General features: G+C 42.9%; 1 protein-coding gene across 1 annotated transcript in view; it reads right to left on the bottom strand.

Annotated features, from left to right (window-relative positions):
• LOC134227687 (organic cation transporter protein) overlaps positions 1-17,243 on the bottom strand; it is a 103,820-nt gene extending 86,577 nt beyond the window's left edge. The window contains exon 1 of the mRNA XM_062709344.1: positions 16,345-17,243. Within this exon, the coding sequence (XP_062565328.1) occupies positions 16,345-16,752 (408 nt within the window). The 5' untranslated portion in view covers positions 16,753-17,243. The remainder of the gene's footprint in view (positions 1-16,344) is intronic.
• Positions 17,244-22,852: the final 5,609 nt, after the last annotated feature.

Here is a 22,852-nt window from a genome sequence, read left to right as displayed (position 1 = left end):
ATGCGACTGGAAATAATTTCCTTTTCAAATTGAATTTTTACAACTTTTTAATTATCACAAGAAATCAAATTGCATACAATATACCCTGGCGCTAATGAGATAATTGGCAACATATAGACTAGGTTTGTTTCAATCATTGCATGTGGACTACATTTCTAAAAATTCGAAATAGTATTGGCTAGAAATGAAATATTCTCAAGTGTAAGTTTTGAACGACTAACAAAAACCGTTCGGTGAAAATACGGAATGTATTACATTTCGGTATCGTAGTTGGAAATGTAGTTTTAGTCTAAGAGGTATGGACATATAAAGCATAGCTATAGTCTGTATAGACTTTTATTTAGGCCTCTTCAGCTAGTGGTATGATCTTTTCCTTGAGAGCAATAAATCGTCCCACGCGACATCAATTATACATTCTGATTGACGTTTCATTGTGGATCCAAAAGTGCAATGAGATCCATATTCATAATCGCAAAAAAGAAACACAGTATCTGGGCCACGGCCACGGATTTATAAAGTCAAGATCAAAAGACAAGACACGTTTGATGTGACTTACATTGCTTCACAAATCCATCTATTTTCAATGGGTACTTGGCAAAGTTACCTACAAAGTCTTGTCGACCTCGATCTGACTAAAAATTTGGATGATCTCCACTATGGAGTATGATTCTGTTTATAAACTTCCTTTGAGATAATTAATTATGATCAATGTGTAGCAAACGAATGATGCAATTACTTATACATATAAAAATTTCACAATAAATTTTCTTTATAGTAAAGCAAAAAAATGTCTGTGGAATCAGACCTTATATCCAGAATAAAAACGATTCCAAGATCCTATCGAATTATAATATTAGTCGGATATGAGATATCAAATAAATATTTGCTTCGATAAGTGTTCGTGATTTCAACAGTCAAAATTCTGATGGTCAACTTCTACATACTTCTCACACGTAGAATTCAGCCCCATGCTGATTGCAGCTGAGTTTAAGAAACCAGCAATTCCTTTCAATTTATTAAATTATCTCCTTTTGGCCTATCATTATGGACATGATGAAAAATCCTTACACCGACTCATTATCGCTGCGAAACGGAAAAAAAGTGTTTTAAGCGCCGAGAAATATTTGCCAATTAAATTGACCGTGCTATCATTAATGACGCCAAAGGCGAGAAGATTAACAGTTGCAGTTCAAACAGGAACGAACTTACCGAATCAATCTGTTTTAATCTAGTGCAGACGCCTGCGTGCTAATTTAACAACAAGCAACAAGTTTTTCTCGGTTGCATCCTGAATGTAGCAGCATTGGCAAGTCTGTTTTTAAAGGCCATGGGGTAAATAGTAATATGAGTCACGTTTTCAATTTTGGACTTTGTATTTTGCCATCAGAAGAGATTCAATTTAAAATATATGTTTTCAATTTTCCGCTTTGAAAAATAATGAGATAGTATTACCATAGATGTTAGCTAGAGTAGGTGATATTGCTTTGTCTCCCATAGTGAATGATTTCTCTGGCCAGGTTGTCGCTACTAAGTATTGTTATTTGTCTGAAATACGATTAGTGGTGCTAATTACTCTCGTTACCCTATATGACATGTGTAATACGAAAATTCCAAATTATGACGTCAATCACTACTTATTTACATTGCTCAAAAATGATGATAAGATTTTTTTTTTAATTCAGCGTCCGTCCAATTTTAAAGAATTATGAGTGCAATACATCGTTTCATCGATTATTGGCGGTTTCCTTTCAATTATGGTTGGATGTCTACAGCTGTTTATCTCGAAGATTCCCACCCGCATTATAATATAAGATAATGTGACCTATTATGAAAGAATTAAGCAACGAAAAAACTACTCTTCTCCGCTGGCATTGGTAAAGTCAGTCTCAAATCTTAATCATCAAGTCCTCACGTGCCAGTTATCTTGTTTGCGATTTAATAGGAAAGCATCGCAGTTAAAATGTTGAGAAAGACCAAAATCTCTAATCAAAAGACAATATGAACAAAATAGCAAGATTATCGCTACGGTTCCCTTCTTGCCTTTCTGGTATACTGCCGTGAATCGCATATTTGTCCCATGTGAATAGGAAACCCAGCAAAGATGGGACAGATATGCGATTCACAGCTGTATACTAAGCATACGTAAAGGCTATAGGATCACTCCAAAACCAAACTGTTGATAGAGAGCCCGGAGACCCATGGTGTTTTATACTAATCAACTCAGTTTGACGAATTGATGTCTGTTTTTTTTTTCTTCCTAAACAATGGAGGGGGAATCTGCTCAACAGACATCCTGGGTTGACCAGGAAGTGCGGGGTTAGGGATCACCGAGGGAGGCAGGACTACATTCCCGACCCGCTTAACCGTTTCCATTGCCGCCAAGCCCATAGTCCCTTCGGTACAACCAGAAAGTAATGCTTCAAAGGGGGGCCAGTGCACAACGCACCCTCGAGGTTAGCTGCGTGTCCTTGCAGCACCGAACATCGTAACTCGCTTGTTTAGAAGAACACCATGGTATCGTGCGAGGGCAGCAGGGACTATGTCCAAGGGCTTGACGATCCCTCCCCAGGCCATCTGCGAGTTGTGGCGCCTGCCTAGGATGTGGTGGGGTTTGACAGTGGGCCCTGTTAAACCTCTATAAAAAGCTGCATGTATCCGCAAGTAGGCTCCGCCAAAGCGACCGTGTGCCGCTCAAAGCGCACAAGCCCAAGTCCTGGTGTTAGGTGGGACGCTAAACAGCCCTGACACGACGGCCCTCCGACGAGACAGGAGGTTTGCGCAGGCCCAATAAGCCGCCTTTAAAAACAACTATTACGAACGACATAGAAGATAATACGACTCGATACAATCGGCAACGACCTAGGCGACGAATAAAGGATCACGATTGGAAGCTTGGAACATGGAACTGCAAGTCGCTAGGCTTCGCAGCTTGCGACAGGATAATCTACGATGAATTACATCCCCGCAACTTCGATGTCGTAGCGCTGCAGGAAATCTGCTGGACAGGACAGAAAGTGTGGAAAAGCGGGCATCGAGCGGCTACCTTCTACCAAATCTGTGGCACCACCAACGAGCTGGAAACCGGCTTCATAGTGCTGGGAAAGATGCGCCAACGCGTGATTGGGTGGCAGCCAATCAACGCAAGGATGTGCAAGCTGAGAATAAAAGGCCGTTTCTTCAACTATAGCATCATCAACGTGCACTGCCCACACGAAGGGAGATCCGACGACGAGAAAGAAGCGTTCTATGCGCAGCTGGAGCAAACATACGATGGATGCCCACTGCGGGACGTCAAAATCGTCATCGGTGACATGAACGCTCAGGTAGGAAGGGAGGAAGTGTATAGACTGGTCATCGGACCGGATAGTCTGCATACCATATCGAACGACAACGGCCAACGATGCATAAAATTTGCAGCCTCCCGCGGAATGGTAGTCCGAAGCACTTTCTTCCCCCGTAAGAATATCCACAAGGCCACATGGAAATCACCTAATCAAGTAACGGAAAACCAAATCGACCACGTTATAATCGACGGTAAATTCTTCTCCGACATCACGAACGTCCGCACTTACCGCAGTGCGAATATTGAATCCGACCACTACCTCGTTGCAGTATGCCTGCGCTCAAAACTCTCGACGGTGTACAACACGCGTCGAAGTCGGACGCCGCGGCTTAACTTTGGGCGACTACAAGACGGTAGACTAGCCCAAGAATATGCGCAGCAGCTGGAAGTGGCACTCCCAACGGAAGAGCAGCTAGGCGCAGCATCTCTTGAAGATGGCTGGAGAGATATTCGATCCGCCATTGGAAGCACCGCAACCGCTGCACTAGGCACGGTGGCACCGGATCAGAACGACTGGTATGACGGCGAATGTGAGCAGTTAGTTGAGGAGAAGAATGCAGCATGGGCGAGATTGCTGCAACACCGCACGAGGGCGAACGAGGCACGATACAAACGGGCGCGGAACAGACAAAACTCGATTTTACGGAGGAAAAAGCGCCAGCAGGAAGATCGAGACCGTGAAGAGACGGAGGAACTGTACCGCGCTAATAACGCACGAAAGTTCTATGAGAAGTTGAACCGTTCACGTAAGGGCCACGTGCCACAGCCCGATATGTGTAAGGACATAAACGGGAACCTTCTTACAAACGAGCGTGAGATGATCCAAAGGTGGCGGCAGCACTACGAAGAGCACCTGAATGGCGATATGGTAGACAACGGTGGCGGTATGGTAATGAACCTAGGAGCACGCGCGCAGGACATGCGACTTCCGGCTCCGAATCTCCAGGAAATCCAGGAGGAGATCGGCCGGCTGAAAAACAACAAAGCCCCTGGAGTTGACCAACTACCAGGAGAGCTGTTTAAACACGGTGGTGAAGCACTGGCTAGAGCGCTGCACTGGGTGATTACCAAGGTTTGGGAGGATGAGGTTCTGCCGCAGGAGTGGATGGAAGGTGTAGTGTGTCCCATCTACAAAAAGGGCGATAAGCTGGATTGTAGCAACTACCGCGCAATCACATTGCTGAACGCCGCCTACAAGGTACTCTCCCAAATTTTATGCCGTCGACTAACATCAATTGCAAGAGAGTTCGTGGGGCAGTACCAGGCGGGATTTATGGGTGAACGCTCTACCATAGACCAGGTGTTCGCCATACGTCAGGTATTGCAGAAATGCCGCGAATACAACGTGCCCACACATCATCTATTCATCGACTTCAAAGCCGCATATGATACAATCGATCGGGACCAGCTATGGCAGCTAATGCACGAAAACGGATTTCCGGATAAACTGATACGGTTGATCAAGGCGACGATGGATCGGGTGATGTGCGTAGTTCGAGTTTCAGGGGCATTCTCGAGTCCCTTCGAAACGCGTAGAGGGTTACGGCAAGGTGATGGTCTTTCGTGTCTGCTATTCAACATCGCTTTGGAGGGAGTAATACGAAGGGCAGGGATTGACACGAGTGGTACGATTTTCACGAAGTCCGTCCAGTTATTTGGTTTCGCCGACGACATTGATATCATGGCACGTAACTTTGAGAGGATGGAGGAAGCCTACATCAGACTGAAAAGCGAAGCTAAACGGATTGGACTAGTCATCAACACGTCGAAGACGAAGTACATGATAGGAAGAGGCTCAAGAGAGGTCAATATGAGCCACGCACCACGAGTTTCTATCGGTGGTGACGAAATCGAGGTGGTAGAAGAATTCGTGTACTTGGGCTCACTGGTGACCGCCGATAACGATACCAGCAGAGAAATTCGGAGACGCATAGTGGCTGGAAATCGTACGTACTTTGGACTCCGCAAGACGCTCCGATCGAATAGAGTTCGCCGCCGTACCAAACTGACTATCTACAAAACGCTTATAAGACCGGTAGTTCTCTACGGACACGAGACCTGGACGATGCTCGTGGAGGACCAACGCGCACTGGGAGTTTTTGAAAGAAAAGTGTTGCGTACCATCTATGGTGGGGTGCAGATGGCGGACGGTACGTGGAGGAGGCGAATGAACCACGAGTTGCATCAGCTGTTGGGAGAACCATCCATCGTTCACACCGCGAAAATCGGAAGACTGTGGTGGGCCGGGCACGTAGCCAGAATGTCGGACAGTAATCCGGTGAAAATGGTTCTCGACAACGATCCGACGGGAACAAGAAGGCGAGGTGCACAGCGGGCAAGGTGGATCGATCAGGTGGAGGACGACTTGCGGACCCTCCGCAGACTGCGTGGTTGGCGAAGTGCAGCCATGAACCGAGCTGAATGGAGAAGTCTTTTATGTGCAGCACAGGCCACTCCGGCCTTAGTCTGATGATAAATAAATAAATGGTATCGTGCAGCGCGTTGCCGACTTTCCAGGTGGCCTTACCACGCCCTATGTCCTCGGAAGGTGGGCAGGGTCGACTTCGCGCCTGCTTCCCTCTGCACGACTGGTATCAAGAATGATGATGCCACGTGCACTCCAAATTGACCTTTCTGCGATAGGGCCTATTCGCCAGCACACAGAGGGACTTGCCGACGCAGTGCCTACGCCTGCCCCAGCCTTGACGAGGACCCCTTTCCGTCCTCGGGCTCGGAACCCGCCCGGTTGACCGACGCCGCGAAAGCGACGATACCATGTTGTTTTTCGCGCGGCCACTTGTACGGTAAAAGGATCGAGTTCGACCACAGAGCATGACCACCGGTATGACCCATGAAGCCGACTCCGATCCCTTGGACCACTTCTTATTTGCGCCTGAACTAGCCATCCTTGAGTCCACGCGCCACCTTCTAAGTAGCTCCGAGACGATTTGGGCGATAGCCGATAAAACGGCGTTCCAGCCAACTTCATCTTTACACATCCTCTGAACTATGTTGTCCGGGGTAGTGTCCAGACCACATGTGGCAAGCATGTGGTCACGCATTGTGCGAAAACGTGAGCACACGAACAACACGTGTTCCGCCGTTTCCTCTAAACCTGCGCACACCAAACACTCGGGCGAGGCCGAGCAAGCCAGCTGCGTTACCTGCATTTTGATTTTGCAGCACGCTTAAACGCCGGGCACATCGAACCCCCCATGAGGTGCTTGCTGTTCACAGCTTTGCTGGAACAAATCAAACAATTGGGAGGGTTCGTGCAGCATTGTGCCTTATGTCCCTCTAATCCGCAGCGTCGGCAGAGATTGCTTCTGTCAGGGCCTTTGCAGTCCCATTGCTTGTGCCCCGGTTCCAGGCACTTGAAGCAAACTTCGGGTTGCTCGTATATGCGCACAGGGCATACCGACCATCCCACTTTGACGCTCCCTAACTTGACTACCTTGGAGGCGTCCGCTGCAGATAGCCGAACCAATGCTACCTGCGTCCCTGCCGGACCTTTCCGTAGCCGAACGGCTGCGGTGGGCGTCTCCACTTCACACTGTCGCCGCAGTGCCGTGACGAGCTCTTCGACTTCGGTGATCTCGTCCAGGTCTTTAACCCGTCTCGCCTAGGACTTCCTCCGCCAACTTCTTGTAGGCGGCGCCCTTTTGCGAGACGCCCCGCTTCAGCTCGAGGATCATCTCGCCCATCCGGGTACGTCTTATTCGACGTACGTCGGCGCCGAGTTCACCGAGCTTGACGTCACTCCTCATCGCCTTCAAGACGTCCGAGTACTTAGCCTCGTCCGCCGTGATGACTAGGGCATCGCCCCAGGAGTGATTGGCGCCTACCCTAGACTTCTTGCTACCCTTATTCGCTTGGGCCTTCTTTTCGGCCCTTGACGTCTTCGGTTTCCTCTTGTTCTTGACCAGCGTCCAGGAGGCGTCATCCCCCTCTATTTCCCTGGTCTGGTGCGGCTGAGAACTTTCAGCCTGCCGTAACCCCTTGCCACCGTCTTTCCTGAGTGGACGGACCTTTCCAGGTCCTTCCTCCCCTGGTTTTGGAGGTACCTGGCCGGGGTTCAGCTTCCCAGCCCCACTACCCTTGTTCGGGGTAGTAACCCTCCGCGCTTTGGAGCGGCCCCAGGAGCTCATCCCTGGAGACTGTCTCCCCGTTTTGCGTCTGCTCCGTTGGAGCAGTCACCCCCGACGTACCCGCAAATACTTGAGCCTCAGTCTGGGTAGACTTTGGCACCACCGTCTTCGCTGGCACGCCTTCGGTCGATTCGACCTTGCCCGGGTCCGCGAATCCTTGGGCCTCAGTCTGGGTAGACCTCGACTCCACCGATTTCACGGGTTTACACTTGGCCGTCCCGACCGCCCTCTCCAGCTTGGCGTCCAGCATCGACTTTCGAAGTTTCTGCAAGCTCCTCTTGAGGTCCTTGCTGATATTATGCTTCGATGACGCAAAGTCGATGATGGCGTCCAGCTGTTGCGTCGCCACCTCGAAGGCCGAAAGCCCATCGCGTTTGCGGTTCATCGCCTTCACGAGCCATGGGCCGTCAATAACCCCTACCGGCGTTTTTCTAGCCGAGAGGAAGGTTGAGTGACCCACGCTGGCGCTGCGCACTGAGCTTCCGACTATTGCCTCTGGCCTCCTAGGCGGAGACCTGAACAACCCACCTCTTGCGAAGGGGTTGTCGCCTACACTACTACCACTAATTGAAGAATTGACTTGGTTTTCCATTTTGGTCCCACGAGTTGCTCGGAAAAAGAGGTCCACCACGCCATAGCCCAGCATGACGCGATAAGTGACAATTACTGTGGAGGGTGCCCAGGTACCCCACAGGCTCCGTTAAAGGCCTAGCTCATTATTTCACCCCCCTGGCCATGCATCCCCTCGGCACGGGTCGCTTGACGCCTTGGGATTAGGGGTTAGGGACGATGGTCCCGGTCTAACTCGCAGTGGCCATGGGGAGGGGTCGTCAAGCCCTTGGACAAAGTCCCTGCTGCCCCCAAGAGGTGATGTCTGTGTGTATGTATGTGCGTATGTGTGTGTCTGTGCGCACAAAAGTGTCATTCATGTTTTTGGCACTTAGCTTTAACCGCAAAAGGTTGCATTCGACGCGAAAACTGCCTCATTGTTTCCTACTGAAAATTGGCCGGATTGGACTATGTGCTCGAAAATTTTGGCCAAAATACAATATGTTAATACCAAACAGGCGTTAAAAAAGTGTCACTCATATTTTGGACACTTATCCTCTACCGATTTGCTGGAATGCTGTACCATTGTTTTCTTTTGAAAATTTGCTGGATCGAACGTGAGATCAGAAATAATGACCAAAATACATTTTTTTTGTACCAAATTGGCGTAAAGAGTGTCACTCATTTTTTAAGCACTTATTCTAAATTGATTTACTCGCAACAGGTTACATCGGATGTGGAATCTTATTATATTTTTCGAACATTTATCTTCAACCGAAAGACTTTTGCATTCGACGTATTCCCGTATTTTAGCTTCCTTCCAGTCAACACAAGATCGTATGTGATGTCATAAAAGACGGTAAAGTGAAGGGGATATACATACTTCGCAATTTAACATGTACGTTTATCGCCTCCACTTTTGCATTTTATGTGGCATCATCAAGGAATGTAAAATAACAAGAATGCTAATGATAATGATCGTAAATGTTGGGACAAATTCAACTCACAATAAGCGTATGTCCCAAACTGCAACAGAATGGGACAATAATCACCTGCCGCGCATTTAGCGAGGTTGTCGGTTTTCAATGATATTTTTGGTTAAATAAGAATCAGTTATCAATGTTTAGATATGAACTTAAATATCTGTTTTGATTTGTGTTTTACTTCAGAAGTATACAAGTTATCGCAGTTTGAAAAGTTCACAACAATTACCTCTCCATGTTTGTTGCAAATAAAATGGAACGCAACATTGTCTTTATCCTCTGCAGATGAGGACAAAGAGTTATCGCTATTCTCTTTTGTTGCTTGTTTTTTTGCATTTTTCAGCGACAATTATTATCAATTTAGTAGAAATACCTAGCTACACTATTAGGTAAACCTGCGATAGCTGTTTATCATTAAAGATTACACGGAATCAATAGGTCAGGCAAACCAAGAAAATCAGTTAAAGATGAATGCCCGAAAAAATAATGAGTTTTATAAACGTATCTTTCGTATAAAAACGTATTTTGACCTCAAACTTTGAACCCATAGTCCGATCTAGCTAATAACCTAATAAACTCGTATATGATGCCCAAGGAATGTATTATCATAAGAAAATTATTTTGAGCTTTTTAGTGGAATGTCTTCACTTGTCATAAGACGAGTTTATACAATCCCATTGAATTCCACCACTTAATTGTATCTCGACAGATACGTATTTCGACCTCAACAGTAAGGCCGTCTTCAGTGTCTTGCACTTGACTCGATTTGAAGAAAAAGAAGTAAGCACCGTAGACAAGTGATGTATTATCAATTCAGTAGATAACCGAAATATAGCCGCTAACGAAGTTGGATTTTTCTCATAATCCATACGATTAACCGAGCCGGTGACAAGCGTGGTGTCATCATCATCAATAGACATAGACCGCTGTCATCATTGAAACGCAGTATGAAAAAAAATATAGCCCGGGACATCCTGGCTACGATCTGGCGATGGGCTTAACAATAGGATGTCAATAGCCTGCGTTAAACCTAACTTCGGAAGTGGTGCGCTGTTTTCATTTGGTGATGCGCTATACAGCGCACCACTTCAGAAATTAGGTTTAACGTATGGTTTTTGAGAAAAATCCAACTTCGTTAGCGGCTATAATTCGGTTATCTACTGAATTGATAATACATTCCTTGGGCATCATATACGCGTTTTTGGGTTATTAACTAGATCGGACTATGAGTTCAAAGTTTGAGGTCAAAATACGTTTTCATACGCAAGATACGTTTATAAAACTCATAAATTTTTCGGGCATTCATCCTTTACTGATTTTCTTGGTTTGCCTGACCTATGGATTCCGTGGAATCTTTGATGATACACGGCTACCGCACGTTTACCTAATAGTGAGAATTCAGTAGCTCGGACGATGGTATTTCAAGACCTTTTGAAGTTCTATTGGGATGATAATTATAATAGATTATAAGTATAATTATAATTATAAGAGATTGTAATTGGTGAAAGCGATTCTTATGTGACTTAGGAGAGACAGAGGGTTACGAGTGAATTGCAGATATCTGTGAGATTTTACCAAAATCTCAACAGCAGGGTTGATTGGTAAATATTTTTATAAATTTTCGGTACAAAAAAATTACAAGAAGTCTCACTACTCACTTCGTGCTGCTCACTTTTTACAGCGAGAAGTGAGTAGTGCGAAGTGCGTAGTGAGACGTCTCTCTTTTCATTCCTAATTTCTCACTTTTCATTAAACTATTCGGCCAAATGTCCTATTCGGCCAAACAATCTTTTCGGCCAAACGACCCTTTCGGCCAAATGACCTTTTCGGCTAAATGACCTTTTCGGCCAAACAACCCTTTCGGCCAAACGACCCTCTCGGCCAAACAACCCTTTCGACCAAATGACCCTTTCTGCCAAATGATCCTTACGACCAAATGACCCTTTCGGCTAAATTACCCTTTCGACCAAATGACCCATTCGGCCCAACGACCCTTTCGGCCAAATGACTTTCGGCCAGATGGATTTCGGCCTAGTGGCATTCGGCCAAAAGGCTTTCGGCCAAATGACCCTTCCCCATCTGGCGCTAATGTTCTGTTGTGATTAAAAATAAGCGGAGGAGTAGATTTTTTATGAGCGGTACAGTAACAAACTACAAAAATGGTACCGTGACGACAGTACTAAAACCACGGAACTGACACTTGTATACCTTCACTACAGCTTGTTTCGTAGCCAACATTGAAAATTCCGCACTGACAACCATACCTAAGGGTAATCACGAGAAGAAAAGAGATAGCTGCGGTCCACACTGACAGTTCCATAAACGAAAAGCAGAAGAAAAGAGACTGCATCTGTACTACGAAAACCAAATCAGACCCCCGGCTAAATCTTGTTCTAAAGGGCCATCATGGATTACGAACTGATTACTTTGATGACTTTTTTGGGTACCAAGGATCGTAGATAGTATGCGCAACTGGAACCACGAAAAAGTCCTCAGTTTTATATTGATTGTTGATATCAGTTCATAATGGATATGAAAAAAAAATGTTTCTGAAAAACTGCAAAGAAGAATTTAAAATTATATTGAGTTGAACTCACCAAATACAAATCGAGGTCCGTTGAAAATAGTTGACTTTAACATGACTATTAAACAAAGCCAAAATCTTAAACCACGTGTTTTTTTCAGTAAATTTTCAAGAACACGCATCAAGCTGAAACAATTTGTAGGTCGTTAGCTTACTTACATTTCAGCACTGTGCGAAAATTATTAGGTTACATTTGGGGCCCTCCTTAGCCGTGCGGTAAGACGCGCGGCTACAAAGCAAAACCATGCTGATGGTGGCTGGGTTCAATTCCCGGTACCGGTCTAGGCAATTTTCGGATTGGAAATTGTCTCGACTTCCCTAGGCATAAAAGTATCATCGTGCTAGCCTCATGATATACGAATGCAAAAATGGTAGCCTGGCTTAGAAACGTCGCAGTTAATAACTGTGGAAAGTGCTTAATGAACACTAAGCTGCGAGGCGGCTCTGTCCCACTGTGGGGATGTAATGCCAATAAGAAGAAGAACATTTGGGCTTTTGGAAATCAATTTTTTTTTACGCTTTAACCCCTAACGGTAATGTGACCAAACGTCCCGCGTTTCGCTTCATTTTACAAATTTATTTCAATTTATACAGCCTTACAAATATTTTTATAATTTTTTTTTTTTTGGGCCAAAATCTATGCAAAATGCACCTTTGGAAGATTCATTTGCGAGCCAGTGACGCAATCCATATAGGCGTCCTGCGTTTCGCAGGACGCTTGCTGGTCACATTATCTAACGGTCATACACACCTGCTTTTATTTAACGATCCAATACAGTTTCTTACTTCGAAATCCATTGTATAATCACCACATTATTCGAAAAAAGGTTGATCTTTTAGCGCGTCAGAAACAAAATTAGCATAGTGCTGGAGAAGATGCGCTAACATGTAATTAAATGGCAGTCAATTAGCGTTTTGACGACATGTTCAACTGCAGTTAATCTTAGATGCACAGCACAGCGCATGCATCCAATCCGTGGAAAATTTGTTTTCTTTGGCATGCCTCTAATTTGCGTCAGACCAGGATCCACTAATCTTTAATTGGGGATGCTCAGTCGGGATGGCGGCAGCTTCCTCATCCTCAATGACCAGCTTCTAAAGTAGGGATCCGTCAGGAAGCAGACGGTAAAATGTACTGTTGGTCGGTACTAAATTGTGACAGATTTCAACATATTTTTTTCTGTAGGTACACAGGATTCTGTTTTTACAGGTTTTTTTTTTCACTCGTATTTTTTGTATTGTGACTTTAATTTGCCACGAAAATCTGTGCAACATGGGGCCTCCTTAGCCGTGCGATAAGACGCGCGACTACAAAGCAAGACCATGCTGAGGGTGGCTGGGTTCGATTCCCGGTGCCGGTCTAAGCAATTTTCGGATTGGAAATTGTCTCGACTTCCTTGGTCATAAAAGTATCATCGTGTTCAAGATTTTTTTATGTACAGGTTATCCGAGTCAATATCTCCAACTCAGCCATCTTGGATTTTTGTATGGAATTTATGCTCGTTTGTTTACGGTTTGCACTGAAAATGTATGTTTCCCTCCGCGCTGGTTATTCCCATCTTCTGACGAAGTCGGATAACCTTTACATAAAAAAATCTTGATTGTTTTAGCCTCATGATATAAGAATGCAAAAATGGTAATTTGGCTTAGAAACCTCGCAGTTAATAACTGTGGAAGCTGCGAGGCGGCTCTGTCCCAGTGTGGGGATGTAATGCCAATAAGAAGAAGAAGAAGATGTTTCAAAAAATCCTGAATAATTCAAAGAAAAATCACATGGTAATTAATATGCGTTAAACATTTAAGATGGGTGCAAAATTGAGAAACTGTAAATCCAGCATCCAGTGTATTTAATTTTTCACACCGAAATAAAGTCAATATACTTTTCTCAAACACAACAAAGACAACAAACCCACAAGAGACAAAAAAAATTACGGCTAATTTTTTCTGAATCCCTGTCGCCTAATAACTTACTTAGATCTGCAATACCTCAATTTCGATTGTAATACCGCTTGTACCGCTCATGATAAAATCTACTCCTTTTAGTCGCAACGAAAAATAAGCTCCCGATAGCAGCCTAAGAAAAACATACCTCCAGGAAAAATTTACTCCGATATTTTTGAAAATTTGGTCACTACGTGGTTGTTTCTGACGGTGAATGCTTTGATAACACGTTTGTATATCCATTTTAAACAGTTCCGAGAAAACAACAAAAAACTGTTTTTGGACAATCTGGCACCAAATCTTTTAATTTATTCGACACAAATGAATAGTTTTTTGCAACATCCTGGAGCACTTCCGGTTCGAAAACAGCAAGCAGTACTCCAAAATTGTTCTTCAAAGTGCGTGTACATATGTAATTTCTCAAACAAACATGAAAAAATTTATTCATTGACGATCTCAGACATTTTTTTTTCATATTTTTTACCAGAATAATATTTTTGGACGAGAATTCAGAATATATAAAAATCTCATTTTAGCAGTTTCTTAAATAAACAGTTCATTTGTACGGCGGATAAATTTTACACATCTATGAGAGCTTTGGGCGGACCCCTCAATTCGTTCAAAAATCACGTAAATACCAAATGTTACATTTATAACTCATCTTAATCCACTTGGAGGTATTGGTGCCTTTATACAAAGCAGAGGTATAATAAAATGTAATGAAAAAACCACAAGAGGAAAGGTGAAATACAACTTTTTTAAATATTTGATTAATTTTATCAATTAACATTAACTTGTATTTATTTTGATGAATTTATTTATCTGCATTTTGTTTTTCTCGGAACACTCCAAAATCGAACTTTTGATAGAGAGCTCGGAAACCCATAGTGTTATATATCGTTATATATCGAATTAGCTGGACAAATTGAGGTGATGGCTGCCTACGGGTATGTATGTGTGTATGTGTACAAAAATGAGAGACACACTTTTTGGTATATACTGGGCATTATTTTTCGATTTACTCGCAAAAAAGTTACAATCGACGCGTACTGTGGTCTAGTTGTTCCCTATTGAAAAATTGGCCTGATCGGTCATTGAGTTCCAGAGTTATTGAAAAACATTGCTTTCCCTTCTTAGACAAAAATAAAATTTAAACTGGAGATTTTTTTTCAAAAATATCTGCAATGTATTCGAATGGAAGCAAATTGATGTTAATTGAGAATAATAGTGGAATATATCCTCCTAAAGAGCTATTTTGACGTCTCTCATGTGTTCTTTTCATTACATTTTATATCACACAAGAAAGGCACCAAGATGGCTGCAAAATAAAACTTCCTTGAAGAATTAGAAATAAAAAAATCCATAAAAAAATTGGGAAATTGCCAATAAAAAAATCAGAGTATGAGCAATAAATAAATATAAATTTTCCACAAATAATACAAAATTTCCATAAACTATTAAGAATTTCCCACAAAACAAAAATTCATTAGCATTTTTAAAAGCCAAACTTGCAATTATGAAAGAAGATCCTTCCTTAAAGAATGTTCCACGGAAAAAATACAAAATCTGAATAAATAAAATGCTTTTTTATATTTCTTTATAAACATTTTCATATTTTTTTATTGCTCTTTATTGATTTTATCGTAGAAAGCTTTTAATGTGGAAGAAAAGGTTATTTTGTGGAAAATTTTGTAATTATTTATTGCTAATACCGCCATCGGGGGTGACAATGGGTCTGGGGGGTGAGAATGGGTCATCGCTCTCACCGGCAGTCTGGAGGTCGTAGAGCAAAATCGTTCAAAAAGGTCTCTTATATTTTTGTCTTCTTGCCCTCAGATACATTCAATCTATTCCACAAGCATTCCAAGTAGTTGAAACAGTGACCCATTCTCACCCCCATTTGACCCATTGTCACCCCCGACGACGGTATTTATTTATTTATGGAAATTTTGTATTTTTTCGGTGGAACATTTTGATTTCGTTATGGAAAATTCTTCTTCTATAATTGCAGTTTCAGCTTTTAAAAGTGCTAATTTATTTTTGTTTGTGGAAATTTTTTAATTGTTTTTGGAAATTTTGGATTATTTGTGGAAATTTCATATTTATTTGTTGCTTATACCCTGATTTATTTTTTTGGCAATTTACTAATTTCTTATGCAAAATTTCTATTTTTAGGGAGAGTTTAATTTTAGTTCACCAACACTAGGTTAATTATTCTGTTTTTTGCCTTTCGCGTATTTTATTGATTATTTTCGAAGTCTTGTCAATAACTCCGGAACGCAATAGCTAATCGGGCTAATAGCGAAAATCTAGGCTGCGTTCCACATTGAATACAACCTCTTTCAAGCGAATCCGATAATGCGAAGTAACAAAAAGTTTATCTTATTTTTTTGTTCACACAATTTCATTCACACATACAGACATCACCCAAATTTGTCGATCTGAGTTGATTTATATAATGCAGTTTAGATCTCCGAGCCTTCTATCAATAGTTAGGTTTAGCTTAGCCTTCATTACACTTAGTGTATGAGAAAGGCAACATTTCACAAAAATCTATGTAATTTTTAAGAAACTAACTTTGAATAAATATCTTTTGTTGAACTTAACTAATGTCAAAAAAAAACAAACGGATAAACGGATAAATAAGAACCTCCCGCAGAATTGTAATAAATCTGGCACCAGCTGGTTGGGTGTGTTTCATAAAAAATACATCGTAGGATTTATTTCACGTTTTGGTACGAAAAGGTAACAGAATGTCTTTTTCCAATCAACATGTTCTACGTGGTATTAACTCACCTGGAAGACCAAACAAAAAATATGGAAGGTTGTCGGGATCTGGAATAAACACAGCAGGAACGTCCAGTAAAACTGCCACAGCCCGTAGTGTCCAATGTATTCCGTGATTATGTCGCTATCCTCATCCGCACCTTTTCCACCTATTTCACTTTCACTCTTCTCGTGGCTATCTTCGTACATATCCTTACTCTTCTTGCCCAGTTTACTCAAATCACTCGCCGGCTGGTAGATGTTCACAATTCCATAATCGGGCGGGTTCTGGTCATTGGTCCCATCGTACCCCACGTTGACCGTTCCCCCACTTTTGTAGCCATCCTCCAGACTGGAGGCCCCGGAGCTTATGGTGCTGACTCCAACGGGAATCACTCGCTGCGGGTTATTCATCTGTACGAAGTAGTGTCGCCTCATGAAGGTCACTTATCACACTGAATGCACTAATTGCTACTCAGAATCACTTATCGGTCGAAGGTAGTTGCGATTGCCGGGACAATCACGGGTAAACTTCTAATTTTTATTGACAAATCACAGACGATGATGATAATAGAAGAGACGATCATTCCCACACAAGGTGCACTAATCGGATGTCATTACTGCACTATCAACAAAGTACAAAAGCTGTCCAAGAATGCGTCGGTGAGCGATAAAAATTAATCACTCAAAAGGTAGTTGACGCTTATCACTTAGCCTTGGCCCATAGAGACAATTTTTTACGATAGATACGAAAAATCTCGCACACCGAGCAATAGAATAATTACAGAAATTCGCAATCCAAGATCAGCAGAAAGTTTCTGAACGCGCGCGCTTTGATTTCCTAAGATACTAGCACCAGGTATAGAGAGCAATGTTGAGCTACGAAGATCGAGCTGTACAAGGAAGGAAGCGTTAGCAGACACTGAATTTTGTCCGCCTGATAGCGAGCGTTAATATACCACGGAGTAATGACTCTGGGGTTGTAAATAGAGACAATAACTCTGCCGGTAGCACAATCTTTGCTAGAGCTATGGAGAGCTAAGTACTTCTATGCATGCACGATGCAGTGTGCCAAGTCGGGTTCTGATGGTGTACTTATGGTGCCGAGCTCAGCTGAGTTCCAACCGACGACGACCACGACGGCGAACACAACGACTGTTGCCGTTACCAGAGAGGAGGCTTAGATTCAGGAGACAGAACATTGTACAAGGCATGGCAAGCGGCGATCGGTAGTAATAACAAATGAATAGCCAAAAGAAGCGGCGTGCTTCGATCTAGTCGGCGGTTACCGGTGTCGATGGGGTGGTTCTCACTGTATAAATTACATACACAGTGCAACAAGTTTTTGTCCTCAGAACCAAATATAATATATAAGTTGAAACAGATAAACTTTTAATTATGTCATCGTAAATTTCTTCATTCATGATGTTGTTGTGTGAATTTGGAAAAATGTGTAAGGTAGTTGTACCAGTTTCGGCCATGTTCCTAATTTGGACAGTTTCTTGCATAACTCCATAAGTAAAGACATTTTCGAGGCTTTGATTAGCTCTAACAGGATATATATCCCTTATCTTTTTTCGCTGTTGAAACTGGTCGATATTTTTTGGAAAATATGCATTTTTTAGGGTTTACCAAATTAGACTCTAAGGTGGCCAAAACCATTACATTTCCCCTACATGATAATCATAAGAACGCAGAATTAGCTAAATATGATTTAATGCTCAAATTTCAATAAATTTTAATTCTGTTGCCTACACCCAACCGGCGGTTGTTAAATTTTCTTACAGTTCTGTATAAGAATCTACCAAAACCAGCACAAGTTCTAGGCACTTGCGAAATTGTTAAATTATTATACAAAAACTGTGAACGTTCAAACAAACAATACTTGTATAAGAATCTAACAATTTTGCATATACCCAGTTATTATACAGGTTTTGGTAGATTCTTATACAGAATTGTTTTAAAAAATCTGGCAACCGTCGGTTGGGTGTAGCCTTCAAAGTGGATGAAGCTTGCATGCAATCATACACAAGAACGATCAACTGGAACTTATCTACTGGTTGGTTGATTCTGCTGATGAATAGCCCAAATTTCTATCATATATGTTGTCATGATCATAAATAGCAGGAATAATCAGGATGTCTAGAATTGTGTACAGTATCCGTACATGTCTTCATTTGAATAAACATGATCAAGGAGCTAACAACAGAACGATGCGTTTCAACATCCAACGCTTATCAGTTGACGGAGTTGCTGAACAGTACCACCAGAAGCTGGACGAGCGAATAGGAGATGCTACCGGATCTGACGACGTCAACAGATTGTGGGAAAATATCCACAGAGCTGTGACTACAACGAAATGGTTGGTTTGATGAGGAGTGCCAGCGAGTGATGGACGAGAAAAATATTGCTAGGAGTCAAATGCTAGTGGCTCGTACCCGTTCCAACAGAGAGCGGTACACTGTAGCAGGGGCAGAAGAGAAACGAATCCACCGCAGAAAAAAGGGAGCGCGAAGAGAGTGTGATAGCTGAAGCGCAGGAGAACATGGATAGAAACGATATGTGGAGGTTTTACGCAACTGTTAATGGCGCGTGGCATAAGACTGCGCCAGTGCCCGTCAGTAAAGCTGCTGAGAAGGACGAGATCCCGGTCGAGCTTCTCAAACACGACATCGACCTCATTCAAATCGATCGCAGAGCAGTAGTGGAGGCTTATGTCCCACTGAAGAGGGAGACGGCGCGGATCACACTAATTTTATTTCGCTGGAAACCAGCAAAATTTTGCTGGATTTTACTGTGCTGTACATTCAGCAATTGTTCCAGCACAAATAATTTTGCTGGTTAACAGCAATGCGGCTGGGCGAAATTTTGACAGTAATTTTACTGATTTTAAAGCAATTTTTGTTTTCTAAGCTTCCGGAATCATTTTACTGGATATTCGGAAAATATTTTCGATTTTTCTTATTTATCGAAAAGAAATTTTAATTTTGAATCTTTTGTATTTTTCAACGAAATTTCTGTTTGTTTTTGTTTAAATGAATTTAGAAGCCGAGTAAAAACAATACATGAGAAACTTGTTGATCTAGACATCAATCAATATTATTTTGGCACAATCAGGAGCTGTCAGGAAAGCGTCGTGCTCGAAGGCTTTGAATAGTATTTGCGATTCCAGTCGCCTGATCACCGCGAGGCACAAAGTTAGCGAATATCTTGGTTCTCATGCTCAGCACAGGCAAGACGATCGGCAGTCGAAAAAATATTTCCCAAATATGTTGCCTTTATTTGATTTGCTTGTATTACAAAATCCTTCTTGGCATTTTATAGATATATGCTGATGAAGAATCATAATATGTTCTACTTTAATCGATTGGCTCACTTAAAAGAAGTTATAAACTTACGGCTTTGTTCTCCCGACATTTTTGAAAAACTTTTCACGAAGTGTGTGACAGATGAATTCCCAGAAAATCGGCGAAAGTTGTTTTTAGCTGAATTATCAGCATGTTTGGTTTTACTGAATGCATTTCAGCAAATCATTTTGCTGGATCACAATATCAAATTTTGGTGTGTAGGCTTAACCATTAACTCTACCAAGACTAAGTACATACTATCGATCACGTAGTTTGGTTCTGCTCGGAAAATGACGCCTCCAGAGAGCGACTATTGGATACCCTAGTGGCCCGAGGTAAACAACCCTTCAGGGAAATTCGAGGTGTTTTGGGGGATCGAGATGCGGTCTATATGCAGGCCATTTATAGTTTCATGATATGACAACAAATCAAATTTTTGGTTTTTTTTCTTCTGTAAAAGTTTTTTTGTACTGTCTCTGTCTCTATGTTCCGTAGATCTCCGTTACTCAGGCCATCCGGAAGACGCTTCCAGTCGAACCAATCCTCGAGCACGACGACACGCTACATCATTCCTTACGCTAAATAATTACGATGAGCAGCCGAAATTCCTTGATCCCGAATCCTAAGCCCCGTCCATCCTTTTATATTGTAAACTAACCTCGAGTTACCACGAGTACGCTGGCTCCTGAAAAAATGACATTGATTGTATATATCACAAAGAAACATGGCTCCGTAAAGTGTTATACACGCCTGAGCCTACCAAATAATCGAACTTGAAGAAAAAGTACATGGTGGCAGGTAGAGATAAAGGAAGACCTAGCGGTGTTGGTGCTGAGGTAGTGCTTGATGGGAATGTGTTTGAAGTTGTTGAAGAACTTTTTTACCTTGGAACGCTTGTGACATGTGACAATGACGTTTCCCGTGAAGTGAAGAGACGTATTGCTGCTGCGAATAGGGCCTTTTACGGATTACGTAACCAGCTTAGGTCCCGCAACATGCTGATGGAAACGAAATATGCTCTCTACAAAACTCTGATTCTACCAGTGGCCCTTTATGGACATGAAGCATGGACGTTAAAAGAGGTGAACCGGAGAGCTTTCGGGATTTTCGAGCGAAAAGTGCTGCGTACAATACCCGGAGGAAAACTAGAAAATAGTGTGTGGCGCAGACGCATGAATCATGAGCTGTATCAAGTATACAAAGGAGAAAATATTGTGAATCGTAAAAAATACGGCAGGCTTCAGTGGGCTGGTCACTTAGTACGGAAGAAAGAATAGCGAAAACAATATTCAAGAGAGAACCAGATAGGGGCCGACAACTTCATGGAAGTCCACGAACACGCTGGCTGCACGCGGTGGAATCGGACCTGCGATCCCTGAACGTACGGGGAAACTGGAGGAACATCGCCCAAGACCGACGATTATGGAGCTCTACAATACGCCAGGCATAGGTGTATCGACGCTGTAGCCAACCAGATATCCAGGTAGGTAATCTAGGAGCTTCAATTCTCGGGTACTTATTCAAAAGGACGTATGTGATTTTGTAAACAAAGATTCAAATGTCGATTTGTCCAATCTGATAGCACTCCCACGCAAATCATTACCACATATAGGTAGGGGAAGCATTCACCTACATGTTGGTGGTGTAGTATCCGAGAATTGGTAGTTCATTATTGAAAATTTGACGTGCCAGAGAAGAATACAACATCATATTCACATCCAATAGAACTTATTCCCATAGATGTTATCGATCATTTAGAAATCAGGGTTCGATCACTTATTAACTTATCAATAGGTAATTGAAGAGGCCAAATTTTAAAATGCATTTAGAGCAGAGCGTGAAGGGTTTTCTACAACACTGCCTTATAGTTCGTTGATCGGATCCCACTAATAACGGAGTTAAAGCGCTAGTTGCAGTAACATATTTTTTATCAAGACAGCTTGCGATAAAAAGTCCTCCACGGTATGCTACGTATCGTAATGGATACATTTTTTTATTCTCTTTTGGATTCAATCAGTTGCTTGGCACCACCACCGTTTCCGTGGAAGGTTCAGAACCAAAGTTTATAAAATCCTCGTCGACTTATTCAGTAAAGCATTGTTAAGTTTTAGAGAGTTGGAGATCCAGTTGCGAAACTTAATACCAGCTTGCGCATGTAGTACATGTCGAATTTCTGCACACTACTCCGCATTTAAATCTGTTTATGTATTGGGCAATTACTGGACGAACAATATGCTTCAAAGGTCGTAGATAATTGGAACTACATCCGCTGCCAGTTTTGATCTTCTCCCGAAATCCGTGGATTGGTGGTGTGGAACATTTTATGGATTTATGGATTATGGTGGCGTTTTATGGATCATTTAGATGTTATTTACGAATCGTTTTTCAACGGTACAAAGTCAGGGCTGTCCGTTGAAAACCAAGTGGGTTTTTAGGATCAAGAAGGACAAGAACGGACGTGCCGTGCGACACATTCCGGTGGCCAAACCAGCGACGATCAGAATCATTCTGGCGGTAGGTGCTCACTCACGAGGGCTTCATCTTTCACGAGATGAGCGTGACTACTTTACGGCGAACTAATGGAAACTATCTACATAAGTGCCCCGGACGGTATAACGGCAGCACTGGGGACGGCATGTAACTGCAGAAGTCGCTGTATGGGCTGAAGCAATCGTCGCGGTGTAGGAACCACAAGTTTACCAGCCAGATCGAGAAGCTGAGCTTTGTTCGGTCGAAGAGGGACTACTGCCTGTGCGTCAGGTACCGTGACGGCGACGAGGTGTACATTATTCTGTACGTCGCGTCGATGATCTTCTGATTGCAGAAAGAAACTTGAGTTCCATCAACGTCGTCAAGAAGAAGCTGACATCCACAATGACAGACTGCGGCGAATTGCGGCGTTTTCTTGGTATGAGAGATACTGTCGCAGGAGTCTAGCATTACGAAGCTGTGCTAAATCGTTTCGTGATGAATGAGTGCAATCCGACCAGGGCTCGTGGACCAGGACCAGGACGATGGAGAAAGGCCTTCAACTTCCTCGTGGTGCGCCTAATGCCGGTGAACCGTATCGAGAACTGCTTGGAAGCCTGATGCTTTATGTCAGGCCAGATGTGTGTTACCCTGTCGGGTACCTCGGGCGGTTCCAGCAAGATTCGTCGACCTCACTTCGGAACGTCTTGAAGCGAGTTGTG

The sequence above is a fragment of the Armigeres subalbatus genome, chromosome 3 (assembly GCF_024139115.2).
Source record: "Armigeres subalbatus isolate Guangzhou_Male chromosome 3, GZ_Asu_2, whole genome shotgun sequence".
Taxonomy (NCBI): domain Eukaryota; kingdom Metazoa; phylum Arthropoda; class Insecta; order Diptera; family Culicidae; genus Armigeres; species Armigeres subalbatus.
The sequence above is the reverse complement of the archived record's forward strand: the minus strand, read 5'-3'. Positions and strand labels throughout refer to the sequence as shown.